General features: G+C 37.1%; 3 protein-coding genes across 3 annotated transcripts in view; 2 read left to right on the top strand and 1 right to left on the bottom strand.

The window, feature by feature from the left end:
- Nucleotides 1-15,007, top strand: part of ppil3 (peptidylprolyl isomerase (cyclophilin)-like 3) — a 359,195-nt gene that overhangs the window by 42,660 nt on the left and 301,528 nt on the right. The window lies entirely within an intron of this gene.
- Nucleotides 2,660-6,014, bottom strand: fam78aa (family with sequence similarity 78 member Aa). The gene is made up of 2 exons (XM_084113894.1): nucleotides 4,942-6,014; nucleotides 2,660-3,829 (listed from the first exon to the last, which is right to left on the bottom strand). The coding sequence occupies exons 1-2, from the start codon at nucleotides 5,199-5,201 to the stop codon at nucleotides 3,277-3,279; spliced, it is 813 nt and encodes a 270-aa protein (XP_083970020.1). The 5' UTR covers nucleotides 5,202-6,014; the 3' UTR covers nucleotides 2,660-3,276.
- plpp7a (phospholipid phosphatase 7a (inactive)) lies at nucleotides 6,641-10,934 on the top strand. Its single transcript, XM_084113893.1, has 2 exons — nucleotides 6,641-7,357; nucleotides 9,018-10,934. Exons 1-2 carry the CDS (start codon nucleotides 6,727-6,729, stop codon nucleotides 9,404-9,406), a joined length of 1,020 nt encoding a protein of 339 aa, XP_083970019.1. The 5' UTR covers nucleotides 6,641-6,726; the 3' UTR covers nucleotides 9,407-10,934.

The following is a 15,007-nucleotide window of genomic DNA, read 5'->3' as shown; positions in this document are numbered from 1 at the left end:
GTGTGTGTGTGTGTGTGTGTGTGTGTGAGAGAGAGAGAGAGAGAGAGAGAGAGAGAGAGAGAGAAATTTGTTATTTGTGAACATAGAGCAATATAGAGTACAAGGGAGAGGAAACAGTCACCTACTATATACTGTAACATCAGATTGATCAGAGATGCATCAGTAGAAGGGAGACAGATGGCAACAAACACAGCATTTACATATCAGTATGTATGCCATGCGATACTGTAAACAGATTACCATGGTAGAGACTGACACATTATTGTAACTCACCCTTCAGCTGTTAAGGTCCACTACAGTGTAGATTCAGTCATATGGTATACAGTGAAAACATTTACTGTATTGCCAGCAATCTCTGTTCTAGCAGAATCTCATGGCAATCTCTTTTGATAACACACTAGATACTATAACAAACATTATAGATTCAATTACATAAGTTAGGTCATGTAAGTGTATTTTCTAATGTGGCAACTGTAGCCTGTATTACTGTAATTATTACAGCAACAAGGAAACATTTGAAACATGTTTGTTGTATTGTACTAAAAAGTACTAAATTGAAAGAAGATCATACTGTTGTGTTTCAGTGATTAATTCAAATGTTCTCATTAATAATCTTGTTTGAAACAATGATTATGTGGACTGAAATGTGTATAACTGTAACGAAAGCATGGGGTTGGGTTTTGAAAGAATGACTAGCTGTGTTACAAGTGTGATCAGTAAGGATTTTTGTTGTAGGAGTTTGGAAAAAGTACACCTTGCTTGTGAAAATAGAACCAAAGCAAATAAAAAAACTGTAATATTATTCACTAACTCCTTGCGTATACTTTCCCTCATTAAGCATTCAACTTTGCAAAGTTATTAATGATTCATTTGACCTGCTTCACCTCTGATATTGTGAGGATACTTGCCATATAAATCTATCATGCATTTAATTCCAATGGGAATAATTTATGAGGTTATATTGTTGTAAATGACGGTCATAAATATGCCCTAAGTTGACATCATTCATTTTTTAAAACTCATTTTAACAGTGTAAAATTCATGCAAATATGCAAATGACTAAGAAATGTTATTTTGATAGTGGAGTACTCTCACATAACTAGAATTCACCATCTAAAACAACCAATATGCCGATGCTCTTACCATAACAACTGAGGTTAAGCCTGTCTTTCTGTTTCAGCATAGACTTCAGGGTCTGAAAAACAAAATGCTTTCCATTATTTGGTTCATTAATCATGTTAGTTACACTTACAATTGTACTACATCTCTGAAAGGTTGAAAGTGTGAAGAATATATCCAAGAGCATGAAACCAAACTCACCTCATAGCTAATATATTGCTTCTTCCATTCAGGAATCATTTGTAAATCCGGGTGGTCAGACAATGTCATTTTGACTTTCTTAACAGCACTGAGTGAGTTCCAGTGTTTCTCCAGGTGTGTGTGTGTGTGTGTGTGTGTGTGTGTGTGTGTGTGTGTGTGTGTGTGTGTGTGTGTGTGTGTGTGTGTGTGTGTGTGTGTGTGCCTCATAACAATAGAATATTTGAAAGGAAGGGGCAGTCACAGTGCAAGAGCACAAAGAATCACTAAACCCATGTATAATTCAGAGATGTATATCATGATCTTTCTTATTTGAAGTATCTTTTCTTTTTAGCAAGACTGTAGAAAGTAAACACATGGCTGCAATATTTGAATTACAATATAATTAAAACAGTTAAAGGGAATTGGCTTCCTAAAGGCCAATGCACACTGCACCGTCAAACGCAGACCAACACACACAGCCAACAGGAATAACACACTGATCCGACAAAACACGACAACGTGTCTGTTGCTGTCTGTCCAACACGATCTGTATCTGTCAGTGCAGGTTGAATTGGCCTTTAGAAGAAAAGGTTCTATATAGAACCTTTAAAGGGTTCTGTCACGCGCTTCATTTATACTGTACAGAGGAAAAGATTTGTCACTACTTCCATTTCCTCACAAATTTAAAGTTTAGCACTTATCACCCTATAATGCCGTTCTCATTAATACAAATATTTAGATTTTCTAGGGGTTCTCAACTCTGACCCTCAACCTTAATCAAACACACCTGAACAAGCTAATGAAGGTCTTCAAGATAACTAGAAAGTTACTGGTAGGTACGTTTAACCAAGGTCGGCACTAAACTTTGGAAAGTGGACCTCGATGGCTATAGAGTTCAGAACCGTAAAACCAGATAATCTGAATATTTTGTATTTAGAACCCCTGCTCTCACTTGTTGGTTCATATTTACAGTGATAATACTAAACAATGTGACAAATAAGGATGTCCAGATAGTCTCTGTAGATACAAGACTTTTGAGATTTAAATGAATACATAAGAGTAAAAAATAGGGCAACTTGGAGTATTTTAGAATCAGGTCATATGGTCCCTATTGAGAGGAAGCTCTCAAACAAAGAACAAAGCTTTGAGGATTCAGATACAATTATTGGTCATAGTCATCAACTAATAGTATCAGTAATATGAAGTTCAAATGCTATTCTGATTTTCAAATTCAAATGCCATTTTTCTTGTATAATAAATTTAGATATTATTTAAACTGACAAGCAAAGCTAGAATTAAGCTGTCTGCCCTTTAGTGAAGTTTTGAATATATATATAATAGACAAAACTCAGACTGTGAAAAAAACAGTGACACAATGATTTTATTGTAGCTTCCACCTTATCTAGCACCTAAATGTTCTTCACATCTAAAAAAAATTTGAGAGATGAAGTACCTGAAACACAGCTTGTGCCCCTGAAAAGCTGCCTCTTAAAACATGAAAAGACAATTAAATTATTCACAGTTCTAGTCCAGAGAACATTCTGTAAGAGGCCATGCACACAAGTGACATTTGCAAATGTGTTTCCTGTAATTGCACAAAATAAAAGGCAACAAAACTAAAAATAAATATACCACCTCCATTATACATTTAATAATCAGCTCATACTGAATGAACAAATGATTTTAGTTTAGTTCATAATAATTGGTTTTATAAGGCCACTTTTCAAGTCCATATAGCAAAGTATGCAAAGGCCACATGCAGTTTTGTCTTAAAAATTACAAATATTGAAATATCTAAAAACAAAACAGTACACAATATGATAAATGTGTGTCCTTAAACAGCACATTAACAATCAGTAAATACACAAATAACACCTTTGTTTCTTTAAAACTTTAAATTAGTAGCCCTGTTTAATTGCATTCTCACTCACTCCATGCCATACTTCATTCAACTGAGCAATATTGAATCATGTCAAGTTAAGATGGAAGGAAATATCCTTCATGGTATTTTGGGGGGATGACCACAATGGGCTTCCCATTTCTAGGCTGCCACATTAGAACCTGGGCATCATTGGCATTAGGCTTAAGCAAGGCGTTTGCTGGGATGGGTTCGTTCCTAACTAGGACTTGAGGCTGCTCCTGGATCACTGGCTCCATAACTGTGGCTCTTTGACCCAGAGACTTCTTTGGATCCACTTTAATGCGGAGCTGCATCCTCCAGCGGATGGTTCGGAGTAGCACCATTTCAGCTGTGGTTTCGTTCATGGCCACCAGCCAGGTGGTGAAGCGTTGGTCCCTCTGGATGGAGCTCAGGAGAGGGGGACTGCTAGTGGTGCCCACTGGGACACTCCACGTCACACTTGGACAGAAGTTGTCGTTCATGCTGACAGTGAGTTTGGTGCTCTTCTTAGTTGGGCCCACTATTGTGTACATCTCAGTGGTGCAGCCATACCAGGGGTAATTCACTCCGTCTGAATCACTGATGGCCTGAATCTGCCCACATCTCAACTCTGGGAGCTCCCAGCTGGATCTAAAGAGGGAAGATGACACTTATTTAAGTTGTTTATATGATATGGTGAGCGATACACTCTTGCATCAGTGATGTATAAGTATTTAAACCAATTATTTTCCACTCAATCTATGGAATTTAAAAAAAACAAACAAACAAAAAAACAGTAACGAGTATTTGTGTGTAAGAGTTTCAAAACAAGAAGGTACTAAGATCTACAAGATATTCTTACAATTAACAACCCTGTAATTGTTAATGTCATAAAGATGTGAATACGTAATCTTAGTAGAAATAGACGCTGGTAAAGAATAAGCCTTTGTCCTTCTAGGGGTGTGTTGAACTTTTCTGCTGTTGAGGAAACAATCCCAGGAAGTTGGACCACAAACATCCTGAGAAATAGTTTTACATAGTTTTTCAGCAGCATCATGCCACCTATGAAGAAAGTATCTGAGATCATTTAGCTCAGTTCATTTTTACAATATTTTAATAGTATTTTACTGCACTCTAAACCACCACAGTAGATGGGGCAAAAGGTGGGAATGATTTTAGTAGAGATCAACCTTTTCTACTACTTTCAATATTTCTATGTTTTTGATACAATAATGTGACTAAACGGTATTTGTATACAACAGTAAAACATAACATGCATTGACTTTTATGCAAAATTGTTTTGCAAATTTGTAGTTCTCATCTTTGTTTCGTGCTGTTTTCACTTGCGAATGAACTGTAAAAAAAAAAAAAAAAAAAGGTTCCAAAAGGGGTTTTTCGTGATGCAACAGAAGGACAATTTTAGAAGCTTTCTGTGAAAATAACCTTTTTTTTTTTCTCAGTGTGAAGAATATTTAAATAATCATAAGAACCTTTTTCCACTATAACAAAACTTTAATGCAGATGAAAGGGTCCTTGGATGTTAAAGGTTCTTCATGGAACCATTGATGACAATGATGAACCTTTATTTTTTAAGATTGTTGACAGTACTCAGTGAATATCAGTCTCTAGATTAGGGATTCATGCACAATAATTTCCACATTTAATTTTTTTAAAAGGTATACGGGCCCAAAACAGTAAAGGCACTAAAAAGGCAATAGCATTCAGCATATCTATTTATATTATTACACAATGAACACACTTACACTCCTTCATTCCCATATATATTGAAGAAATCCATTTGATTGCAAGCCTGGATCCAGCCAACAGTCCAGATCTCTTTGCAAAGCATGGGTGGCACCTGCACCTGAGCTGATGCCCTGAAGTAAGGCGTGCGGTAACGTAAAACCACATTAGATGACTCATCGATAACAGTTGGACTAGGATCAATGGAGGCTTGCAGTTCCAGGACTGTGATGTTCTCATGAAAACTTGGCTTGAGTTTTACACTCTGTACACATCCCATGGTTGAGGCTCTTCAGACTGGCTGCACAAACACCCATCAGTATCCAAATGAAGCAGTATTTTTCATAATGTGAGTAAAAGGGCCCAAGTCTGTGGTAACAGTGCTATGGCATGATCCATGACATGATTCCTGACATGTCAACATAATGGATCACTACATATTTTTTTGTAATTTCTTGCCACAGCATTAATAAATCCCAGATCTCTCCCCTCCTTCAGTCGAGCAAAAATAACATAAACCTTACATATTCATTCTAATAAATTTTAATTAAACTTAATATTTATGGAACTGTAGCTATTTCGTGTTGTTTGCCATAAAATATATGATGTCAGCTCATACGTGCCTTTGATTTAAACCCAGAAATGTCTAAGCACCTGTTAGGCACAGTCCAATAGTGCGGCATTACGACCTGTTACGCCGCGCTGCAGTCAACAGTCGTACGCGGTTGAGTCGATCCATAATTCAAAAGGTCGATCAGGATGACAGAAAGAACATAAAACATTACTTTAAGTTTAAATCCATAGAGGCTCCTTACAGCTCGCACTCCACGCTGCGTCTTCTGGCATAACTTGAGAGTAAAATTTCTAGTGTCAAATCAAATATCGGTGCCCTTAATTTCCACGTCATATCTGAGAGATTTAAAGAGCGTGACCAGTCGGGTTACTTTGTGTCGCCCTTGTCCTATTAAAGGGTAGTCAGGTTCCTCTGGTGTAATACAATACTTCAGCTGTTAGCTTTTTTTATCCAAGCGGCTTAGAATTAGACTTCCCTTCTTGACGACGTTTTGCATCCTGGGTAGTGTAGTTTAGAGTCAGGGGGCTGAAGAGTCAACAGGTTTCAGTCATTTATAGCCTACTCAGTGAGTCAAACAATTCAATTCAGCAGCTTTATAAATAAAGCTTTCATGTTTACAGTTTCCCTGGCGCTTTTCTCCGTACAAATTATTAAAAAAGATAAAAACAAAACTCATGAAGGCAACAATAAAACAGAAAATGGGTGAGATATGCATGGGGAGGGGTATGAAGTTTTTGGTAGAATTGTAATTGAGTTCTGATAAAGGCTTTTAACTTTAAAGGGCCTTTTTTGATGCCACAACATCAATTTGATTTAATTTATTTATGATAATGATAGATTTGAATTCAGTTAAGGCACTGCATTGCATGTTTTATATTATATATATTTTGTATTATTTATATTATATTATTTAGTTAAATAAATAATATATCCTAAATAGTTCCAGCTTACACTTTTTGAAAATAAATAAATAAATAAATAAATAAATAACATTTGCCTATACAAAAGCATTGCAATTATTTAGTATTTGCAATAAAACAACAACATAACATCTATCTATCTATCTATCTATCTATCTATCTATCTATCTATCTATCTATCTATCTATCTATCTATCTATCTGTTTGCATGTTTAAAGCGATTTTCTTAGTTGAGTGTCATTTGTTTGTCTTGATTTTCAGCGGTAAATAAGGCAGCATGTGGATGCGTCTCATGTATCCGGGCGGCTGGAATGTCTATTTATAGTATAACTGGAATAGAAGTCGCAACTCTTAGGAACAGAGCAAGACATGATCTGGGATATGGACATGGTAGACCGTTCACTATCTCTCAGTGTAAAGAACAGGACAGTAAAACATATTTAAGGCTGGGAGGACAGTGGAAAATCAAGATGCCTGTAAACCAGAGTCGATCCAGGGCGAGGGAGCGAAACAATGTGCTGAACAGACCCGAGTTTATGTCTCTAAACCAGCCTTTAAAGAGCAGTGGCGCGGAAGCTCGCGGCACTGCGCGGAGGCCGTCGCAGAGACAGCAGCAAAATCAACACCAGCCAGGCGAAAATGCGCAGAACGAGTCGCCCGAGAACAATAAAGAAAAGAAGGAATTACCAGAAGAAGACTGCATGCAGCTTAACCCCTCATTCAAAGGCATCGCTATGAACTCTCTTTTGGCCATTGACATTTGTATGTCTAAGCGGCTCGGCGTGTGCGCGCACCCCACATCGTCGTATGGAAGCGTGCGCTCTATGGTCAAGCTGCTCGCGCTCACTGGCCATGGCATCCCGTGGATCTTCGGGACAATTTTGTGTCTTACAAGAAGCAACACGTTGGCAGGTCAAGAGGTATTGGTCAATTTGCTGCTAGGTGAGTTGTAACGCTTTTCTGATAAGGAGTAAAATACTGACGCTCTGAAGAACGTCCGGATGTGTCACAGTCTAAAAATGTGGGCGGCTATAAACATTAGGCTACTATTTTGGTCAAACACATGCTACTGGGATTGAGAAATGTCTTCCTCTAAACCAACCGCAGACCTTCTTGTCGAATGTCTTACAGAAAGAGTAACTTAGTTGATATTCTTGTTAAATCCTTACATTTACTTAGGCTAAGGATAATGTAGCCTATTGCCTACTAATTTAGGATAATTTTTGGATAATTCCAGTGTATGTAATGTTAAATTTATTTGTATTTTTGAAGCTCTGTCTGAAAGATATTTAAATGTGATGTAAACGATTTCTCGGATTAAAATGACATTCATAATAATTATGTATTATTGAGAATCCTGTTAAGTGCATTTGATTTTAGAATGAATTTGAAACCACATTGTGCTCACACGGAGGGGTTTTAGCGATGCTGTTGGGTTTGTAGGTCAGTGGATAAGGGAATACAAGAAAATGTGTTCTGACTGATGTGACTAGTTCATTGCACGCTTGCATAAAGAAAAGCTATAATTTATAATTTATAAAGCTATAAGCATTTAAATGCTATAATTTATTCTTTTTACTACTCCTTTTATTTTATGCTGGGTTCCAAAACCCCAAAATGAATATTCGGTCATCATTTATTTCACCCTCATGCCATCCCAGATTTGTATGACTGTATTTCTTCTGCGGAACACACATGCGGAAGATTTGAAGTAAAATATTTCTGCACTGTAGGTTCATACAATGCAAGTAAACAATGACCAAAACTGTAAAGCTCCAAGAAACTCATGAATATAGTGTAGTTAATCCGAACGACTCCAGTGGTTTAATCTATGTCTCTGAAGTGAATTGAGTCAGTTCACTATAAATCTTTATTTTAGCAGTCTTCTTGGCGATCCTGATTTCAAACTTGATTAGCATAACACAGCTTTAATTATCAATTTTGCCTGATATGTTATTATTATTATGTGGAGATATCAGCCTCCATGGCTCTGCCTCCAGTTTATTCATCATATGTAAGCCTCTCCTCCATTGACATCCACTATCTCCTCCCCAGTGTACCACAGTGATAAGATGCGGTCACATCTGTATGATGTTCAGCAAATTTCCATGGGTGAAATCACGTCATTTCAATAGGAATCCATGCAATCTGGAATTTAGCCAGAGTGTGAAATATTTACCCACGCAGACTTTGCAACAGGTTCAAGATTTCTCAGATTTGCTGCGTTGGCCAACAGAAAGCTACTTGGCTTAAGCTGTCTTTGCTAGTTCTAACATGATGTTTTCGATTTAGTACTGGAGACACATTGGAAACATCTTTTGAACTAGCAATAAGAGATTTTAATCTGAGGTGTAAGAAAGTAGTTCTACACACAAGAGGGGCTTTGGAAAACCCATTGGTTTTTCCTTACTTATTTACATGCATGTCCTTTGAACTGTTTTATAAAAGCAATTTCATACTCGCAAGAGTGTGTTATGGCTGTGTATCATGATGAGTGTGATTTCTTGTGGCCAAATCACACCCATGCTAATATATAGCCAAAAACATTCTTGTGAGTCTGATATTGCTTTAATAACGTACATTTAACATCATTGCTTTACAGCTCTCTTTCTGGATGTGATGACTGTAGCGGGAATGCAGAAGTTGGTGAAGCGTAAAGGGCCTTGGGAAATGGCACCCAGTTTCCTCGACTATCTGGCCATGGATATTTATTCTTTCCCAGCAGCACATGCAAGCCGAGCAGCCATGGTATCTAAATTCCTGTTAGCACACTTGGTGCTTGCAGTTCCTCTGCGTATTTTGCTTGTGTTATGGGCCTTCCTAGCTGGCACATCCCGTGTGTTTCTGGGTCGCCACCATCTGACAGATGTCGGATGTGGCTTTGCCTTGGGATTCCTTCATTACAGTTTAGTGGAGATGGTGTGGCTGTCTTCCAACACTTGCCAGACTCTAATATCCATAGGAACATTCAACTGGAGCCCCCTCTACTGATCATTGCGGGATTTCAAAAGCCGCTGCATGTTTTCTTTTTTCCCCTTTTTTTTTCAGGTTAAGTGACTTCCGCCTATACTGAAAAGTGCATGACTGAAACATGTACTAAAAAGATCTTACCCTAAGCAGCACACATCTATTAGCTTGATTTGACCATTTCTTGTACCATTTCAGCCAAAGCAATATAAAGTTTGGAGAAACGCATCAGGTGCACAGTTCCCTTTCGCTTTAAGAGAAAGGATGTTGATGCATTTTCTTTTTTAATATTATTTTTTTTTTACTGTCAACGTTGATTAAAGGCCAAAGCACTATGTGTGATTTATATCAGTTGGCTAACGGATTTTATTGATTACAGTAAGTGAGCGAAACATTTGCTCAGGGACTTTATCAAGCAGCATAATGAGTCATTTCAGATTTCTATTTTCTTGGAATTGTATGTGATTTTCTGAATACTTACAATGTATTTGAGAAATGTTGTAAATGAAACCACCATGGACTGTTTTACATCATGGATAATTTTAGACTTTTTGGACTGTTTTGGTTGCCTGGAGTTTAAATTCAGTTGTCCAGACATTTCACGATACTCTGAATGCATCACATTTATATGATTGAAATTACTGAACATTTCAAGCACATTTTTTCACTTTTACCAAAATTCGCAATGTTGTTTATATGAAATTTATGTTTTTATGTGTGTTTTCAATCGCTGCAAGTCCCAGATGTGCCATTTTATATGATTTTCACTGCAGTGTTATATGTGTATGGGCCTACCATAAATAAAAGAATCCCTTCAATGAATTTGATACCTGATTGTTGTAAATCCAAAGTCTTTTAGTGCTGTACAGATTGATTAAAAACATAAATGATACATAAATCAAACAAGTTGTACTTATTTTATCATCTTCCTTTATCAACAGTATTTATTGGTCATATAATATGTTATAGGTATATAGGTTACTGTGTATATGTGTGAATGCAAGTGAGTGATATCATTAAAGGGGTAGTATAATGCCCATATTTACAAGACGTAAAATAAGTGTCTGATATCCCCAGAGTGTGTATGTGAAGTTTTAACTCAAAATACCCCACAGGTAATTTTTTATAGCATGTTAAAATTGCCCCTTTTTGAGGGTGAGCATTTTGTGTGTGTCCCTTTAAATGCAAATGAGCTGCTGCTCCCAGCAAAGAGGGCGGAGCTTCAAGAGCTTGTGTGTTATCAGCTTGCAGGCACACACTAAAATGTCAGAAACTGTTCTGCCTTTTATGTTCAAACCAAAGTCAGACAATGATGGCGAGATTCAAGAAGAAGTGACAACATGTAGAATGCAACAGGACATTTCTGAATGGTTAGTTGATGAATTTATGTAGCTAATGTGGAGTTAACTATCTTCAAGTCATTGATTAGCATATTCTGTCTTGATAATCCATAAATTGCTAGTGTTGGAACTGTTGTAAGATGCCTTCAGAGTGATATGCTATTGCATTTGTGTAATGCACAGTATTGCAATAAATGTGAAAAGACGGATGCAACATGAGCAGACTCACAAATGTGCTCTACTATAGCAACTCTTCCTCTTCTGAACACCGATTGCTTGTTCCCGGGGGAGGGGTTTATGTAAATTTTAGGGTTTGTGATGTCACTAACCCGGGAGGAAGCTTGTGTAGTCCCTACCAGCCGTTTGTTGTAGTCCTTAAAAAGCAATTTCTGTAAAAGAAAATATCTCCTTTTGCTTTGAACTTTGAGCATCGTAACTTTGCAGATGTTGTTTTGTCTCAAACAGCAACATTACACACTAACTAAAGTTGGAAAAGTGAAATCATAAGCAACCACCCTTTTAAAGGTAGGGTAGGCAACATTTTTTCATGTTATTCTGGTTGAAACTCTTTTTACATCCTGATATCAATCAATAATAGAAGTAGTAACAAATGCATGATTTTATTTGGGAAAAATAAGAAAACAAAATGGCATCATGTTTCATATTTAAAGGGACAGATATATTGTTTTCTTATATTGCCCAAATAAAATCATACATTTGTTATCATATCATTATAGGTAGCCTTGCAGTTATAGATATTTATCTCTGCATATTTTGGCATGAAGAATCAAAAAAGAAAAAAAGTCATGATGCTTAAAGGTAGGGTAGGCAATTTCAGAGCAGCTCCCAATCGCAAGCTATCTTTGAAAGCATTAGATCCCACCCTCCCTTCAGAGCGTCTCAAAAGCCACGCCTCCTCCAAAACACATGAACGTGCGCAGCCAGAGCAGATTCAGCGTCACAAGAGACGGTGTTAAATTACCTCATGTCTCAAAGCACTTTGTAAAATAAGATTAGGCCTATACAATCTCAAGATTATCTTAAAAGCTGTTATGATAAGTAAACATCTGCAGACAAATGGAAACGGCCAAACACCCATGGAAAAACACGAGATATTCTCCATTCATTTTATACAATCAAAAAACAAAACAATTGAGATTCGGGGACCTCTCTGATTGGTGGATCTCACATCGGGTCGTAAATACACACAATGGGTGCTTGGCCATTTTGGTCACTTGCTATTATTATGCAGAAAACTGATCCTAGACCAGCAGTCTCAAGTCCGTGACCAGGGGAAGACTAAGCCTTGCTAAGATAACACACGCTCTGCATATGTTAGTAATGTAGCTATTGGATGTATTTGGATGTATTTCACTGGCAGAAACATAAAACACCACCTATGTTTGGACTGCTTGTTTTGCATTAATGTTCGACAAAAGAGATCAAAGATATAAAATGTATATTGAAATGGTTGCTTGATATCTCAGCAGCTGTTTTTGTCAGTCTCCCCACCCACTTTGCTTATAGCAGTGATCTGCCAGTGCATGACCCTGACTCAGCAGTCTATAAATACCAGCCGGGGTCAGTCTCTGAGTCCATGTTCTTGCTACTGACTATTAGAACCCCACTGCTCCTGTGACCTACATACGTGTAAATACTGCTCATACTGACAGTATGTTGAGTTGATTTTATCATTTTTCATTCACTATTGAAAAATCACATGAAGTGTAATAAAAGTATAACTATAACGGGAGATGAAACGACTCGTTTCTCTAAGTTTTTTGGGGTTTTTTTAGCAAAATTCCATTGCAGATTAAGCTAAATTCTTTGTACGGTTTAAAGGTATTAAAGTCAAATTCTGTCAAACAAAAATACTATTGTTCTTTAAGACAAAAACAGTTACACAAAACAGCTTAAACACCTTATAACACATGAAAAACTGATTGCAAAAAGAAAAAGGAAGTACAGACAATATTTACAGTGTGTGGATATAAAAATTACCTTTTCAATCAGAACTTTTGCACATTTAATCCCAAAAAAAGACTTTTTTTGCAATGCCACTGAAAACCAAAATTACACATTTCAAAGAGGAAAATAAAAGCTGAATAACAAACTAGCCTAATACTTGATATTAAAGCACCTTTTGATATTATTACAGCACTCAGTTTGTTTGAGTAGGAGTCTATCTGTCGTGGTAGCGTGATTAACAAGGAGGTGAAGAGAGGGTAGTTGCAGCAATACTTTTATTAAAAGAAAATGAAACAAAACTCTTATTAGCACAGGTAAATCACAGTAGGGAAGAGAAAACCACACTTACGGTGCTTCTCATTTCTAATTTGAGCATTCTTGTTTCCTTTCCTCGAGTCTCAGCTCCACCCCCCTTAGGATGCAAGGGAAGGCTGCAAGTAAAGTAAATGAGGCCGGAGGAATAGAAGGAAAGCTTTTTGGAAAATTCTTGATCACACGAGCATCACTTTAAATCGTCATTAGCTCTCAAAGGATCTGCCATGTTGTTGAAGTTTGGTTAAGTGGTTAATAAATAATAATAATAATAATAAAGCAAGATGCCCTGTTGAAATTTGTGAGATGTATGGTTTATTTAAACTGCAAAGGCAAGGCGTAAATTAAAATGATTGTGACAGATGTGAAAGGGGAGGAGAATTAATAGGCTACATGCGTCAGGTTTTTCGACAAGAAAGACTTCCGCATTGGATACAGCTGTGCATCCTCGCTCATAGCTCCTCTGGAAGCTTCCTCACTCCTAGTTTCTCACCTCCTTACGGTGCATTTAGAGGATTGAGATGTCCTTCAAGATGGCTTTCTTTCATCAGTTCCCGTGGGCTGGAGGACAGATGAGCGAGGAAGCAAGGAAGCATATATTTGAGTATTGAGAAGCACCCTATAATGCCGCAAGAACAGACAAAACACAAATGAACTAGAGGGCTGACCAAACTGGCAAATAAACAAGACACAGGTGAGTAATGTAATCAGTAACCATAGAAACAAATGACATGACTGGAAACGAAGAAACAAGAACTAAACAGAGAGGGAACACAGGAACCATAGGGAACACACATTTCATGTATTTCATAAGCATCCATGAAACAGAACATAAACGTGACACTAGTGGCACATCTTGACACAGGCTAGATATTTTTTTTGCACTCTTCTTTGCAAAAATGCTCCATTTCATGGCCCTTTTCATGTTCTCCTACAGATTTGCCAGTGCCATTGTGTGTGTGTGTGTGTGTGTGTGTGTTTGGTGTGTGTGTGCACGCACGCACTGGTTTGACCTACATTATGAGGACGCAAATACTGTGTTTTCCTTATATTGTGGTGTGTATTCAGGTTTCAGGTGTGTGTGTGTGTGTAAGTACATAAATTAATAAATAAATAAATTGACTTTATATTTATTCATTAATTGATAGAGATTCAACAACTCCATTAATTAATACAGCAGAAATGCTTTTATTTATTGTATTATTAGGCTTTATTGTCACTTAGTATTTACAGAGAGGGCAAGGGCCAGAATTAAACCCTCCCACTTGGTGTAAACTCTGAGTAATGAATTGACAAGTATGAATATAATGTAAGCCTGTGCTCAATCGGACCAATGAAGGCATCCGGTCAGCGGGTGAAGGTCTTTGCGCGTTACTGTCTTTCCTCGTGGCAAAGTAATTTGACTAAATGAAATACATTTTCTCATATGTATTTTCTCGTTATTTCATCTGACTCCATAAATGAAAAGCTTTTAATGATATGTGCATCATTAAATGTGTGCAAATGTTTGACTATTCTTTTGAAACTCTTTACTGAAAATAATGTCAGAGTCGATTAGAATAAAATCAAATGTTTACAATTTATTATGTCAGGTAAATGTATCATGTCAATTTCATAATCAGTTCAAAGATAATAGATACAAAACATCAAATGCTCTGGAATGAAGAGAGAAGATTCAATACCTTGACATTATAAAATACATGATGCGAAGTGTCTTGCTTACACTTCGCATCACAAGCTGATCCTCTAGTTGCATTTCATTATATAGACAGAAACGTCTTTCACAGGGAAACATCTGCTAACAATGGGAATTTACATTCAGAGTTGACACCTTTTGGGAGTAGGAGACCATTTGTCTAGAGACCCACCCTCCTCTGTGTGCCAGTTATCTGTAAACTCTTAAAAACTGTATTACCTTTTGTTTTACTTCTTTGGGAATGAGACCTTTGTACCAGTTGCACTGAGACATTTCAAACGATACCAAACATGTGTAATACTGTATGAT

The sequence above is a fragment of the Abramis brama genome (genome assembly GCF_963993115.1).
Source record: "Abramis brama genome assembly, chromosome: 5".
Lineage (NCBI taxonomy): Eukaryota > Metazoa > Chordata > Actinopteri > Cypriniformes > Leuciscidae > Abramis > Abramis brama.
Note: the sequence above shows the minus strand (reverse complement) of the source record. Positions and strands in the feature narration are given on the sequence as shown.

Coding starts and splice junctions, on each gene's coding strand:
- fam78aa (XM_084113894.1), bottom strand. CDS start 5,201: ATGGGATGTGTACAGAGTGTAAAACTCAAGCCAAGTTTTCATGAGAAC. Junction 3,830..4,941: donor ATATATGGGAATGAAGGAGT/GTAAGTGTGTTC, acceptor TTCCCTCTTTAG/ATCCAGCTGGGAGCTCCCAG.
- plpp7a (XM_084113893.1), top strand. CDS start 6,727: ATGTCTATTTATAGTATAACTGGAATAGAAGTCGCAACTCTTAGGAAC. Junction 7,358..9,017: donor ATTGGTCAATTTGCTGCTAG/GTGAGTTGTAAC, acceptor ATTGCTTTACAG/CTCTCTTTCTGGATGTGATG.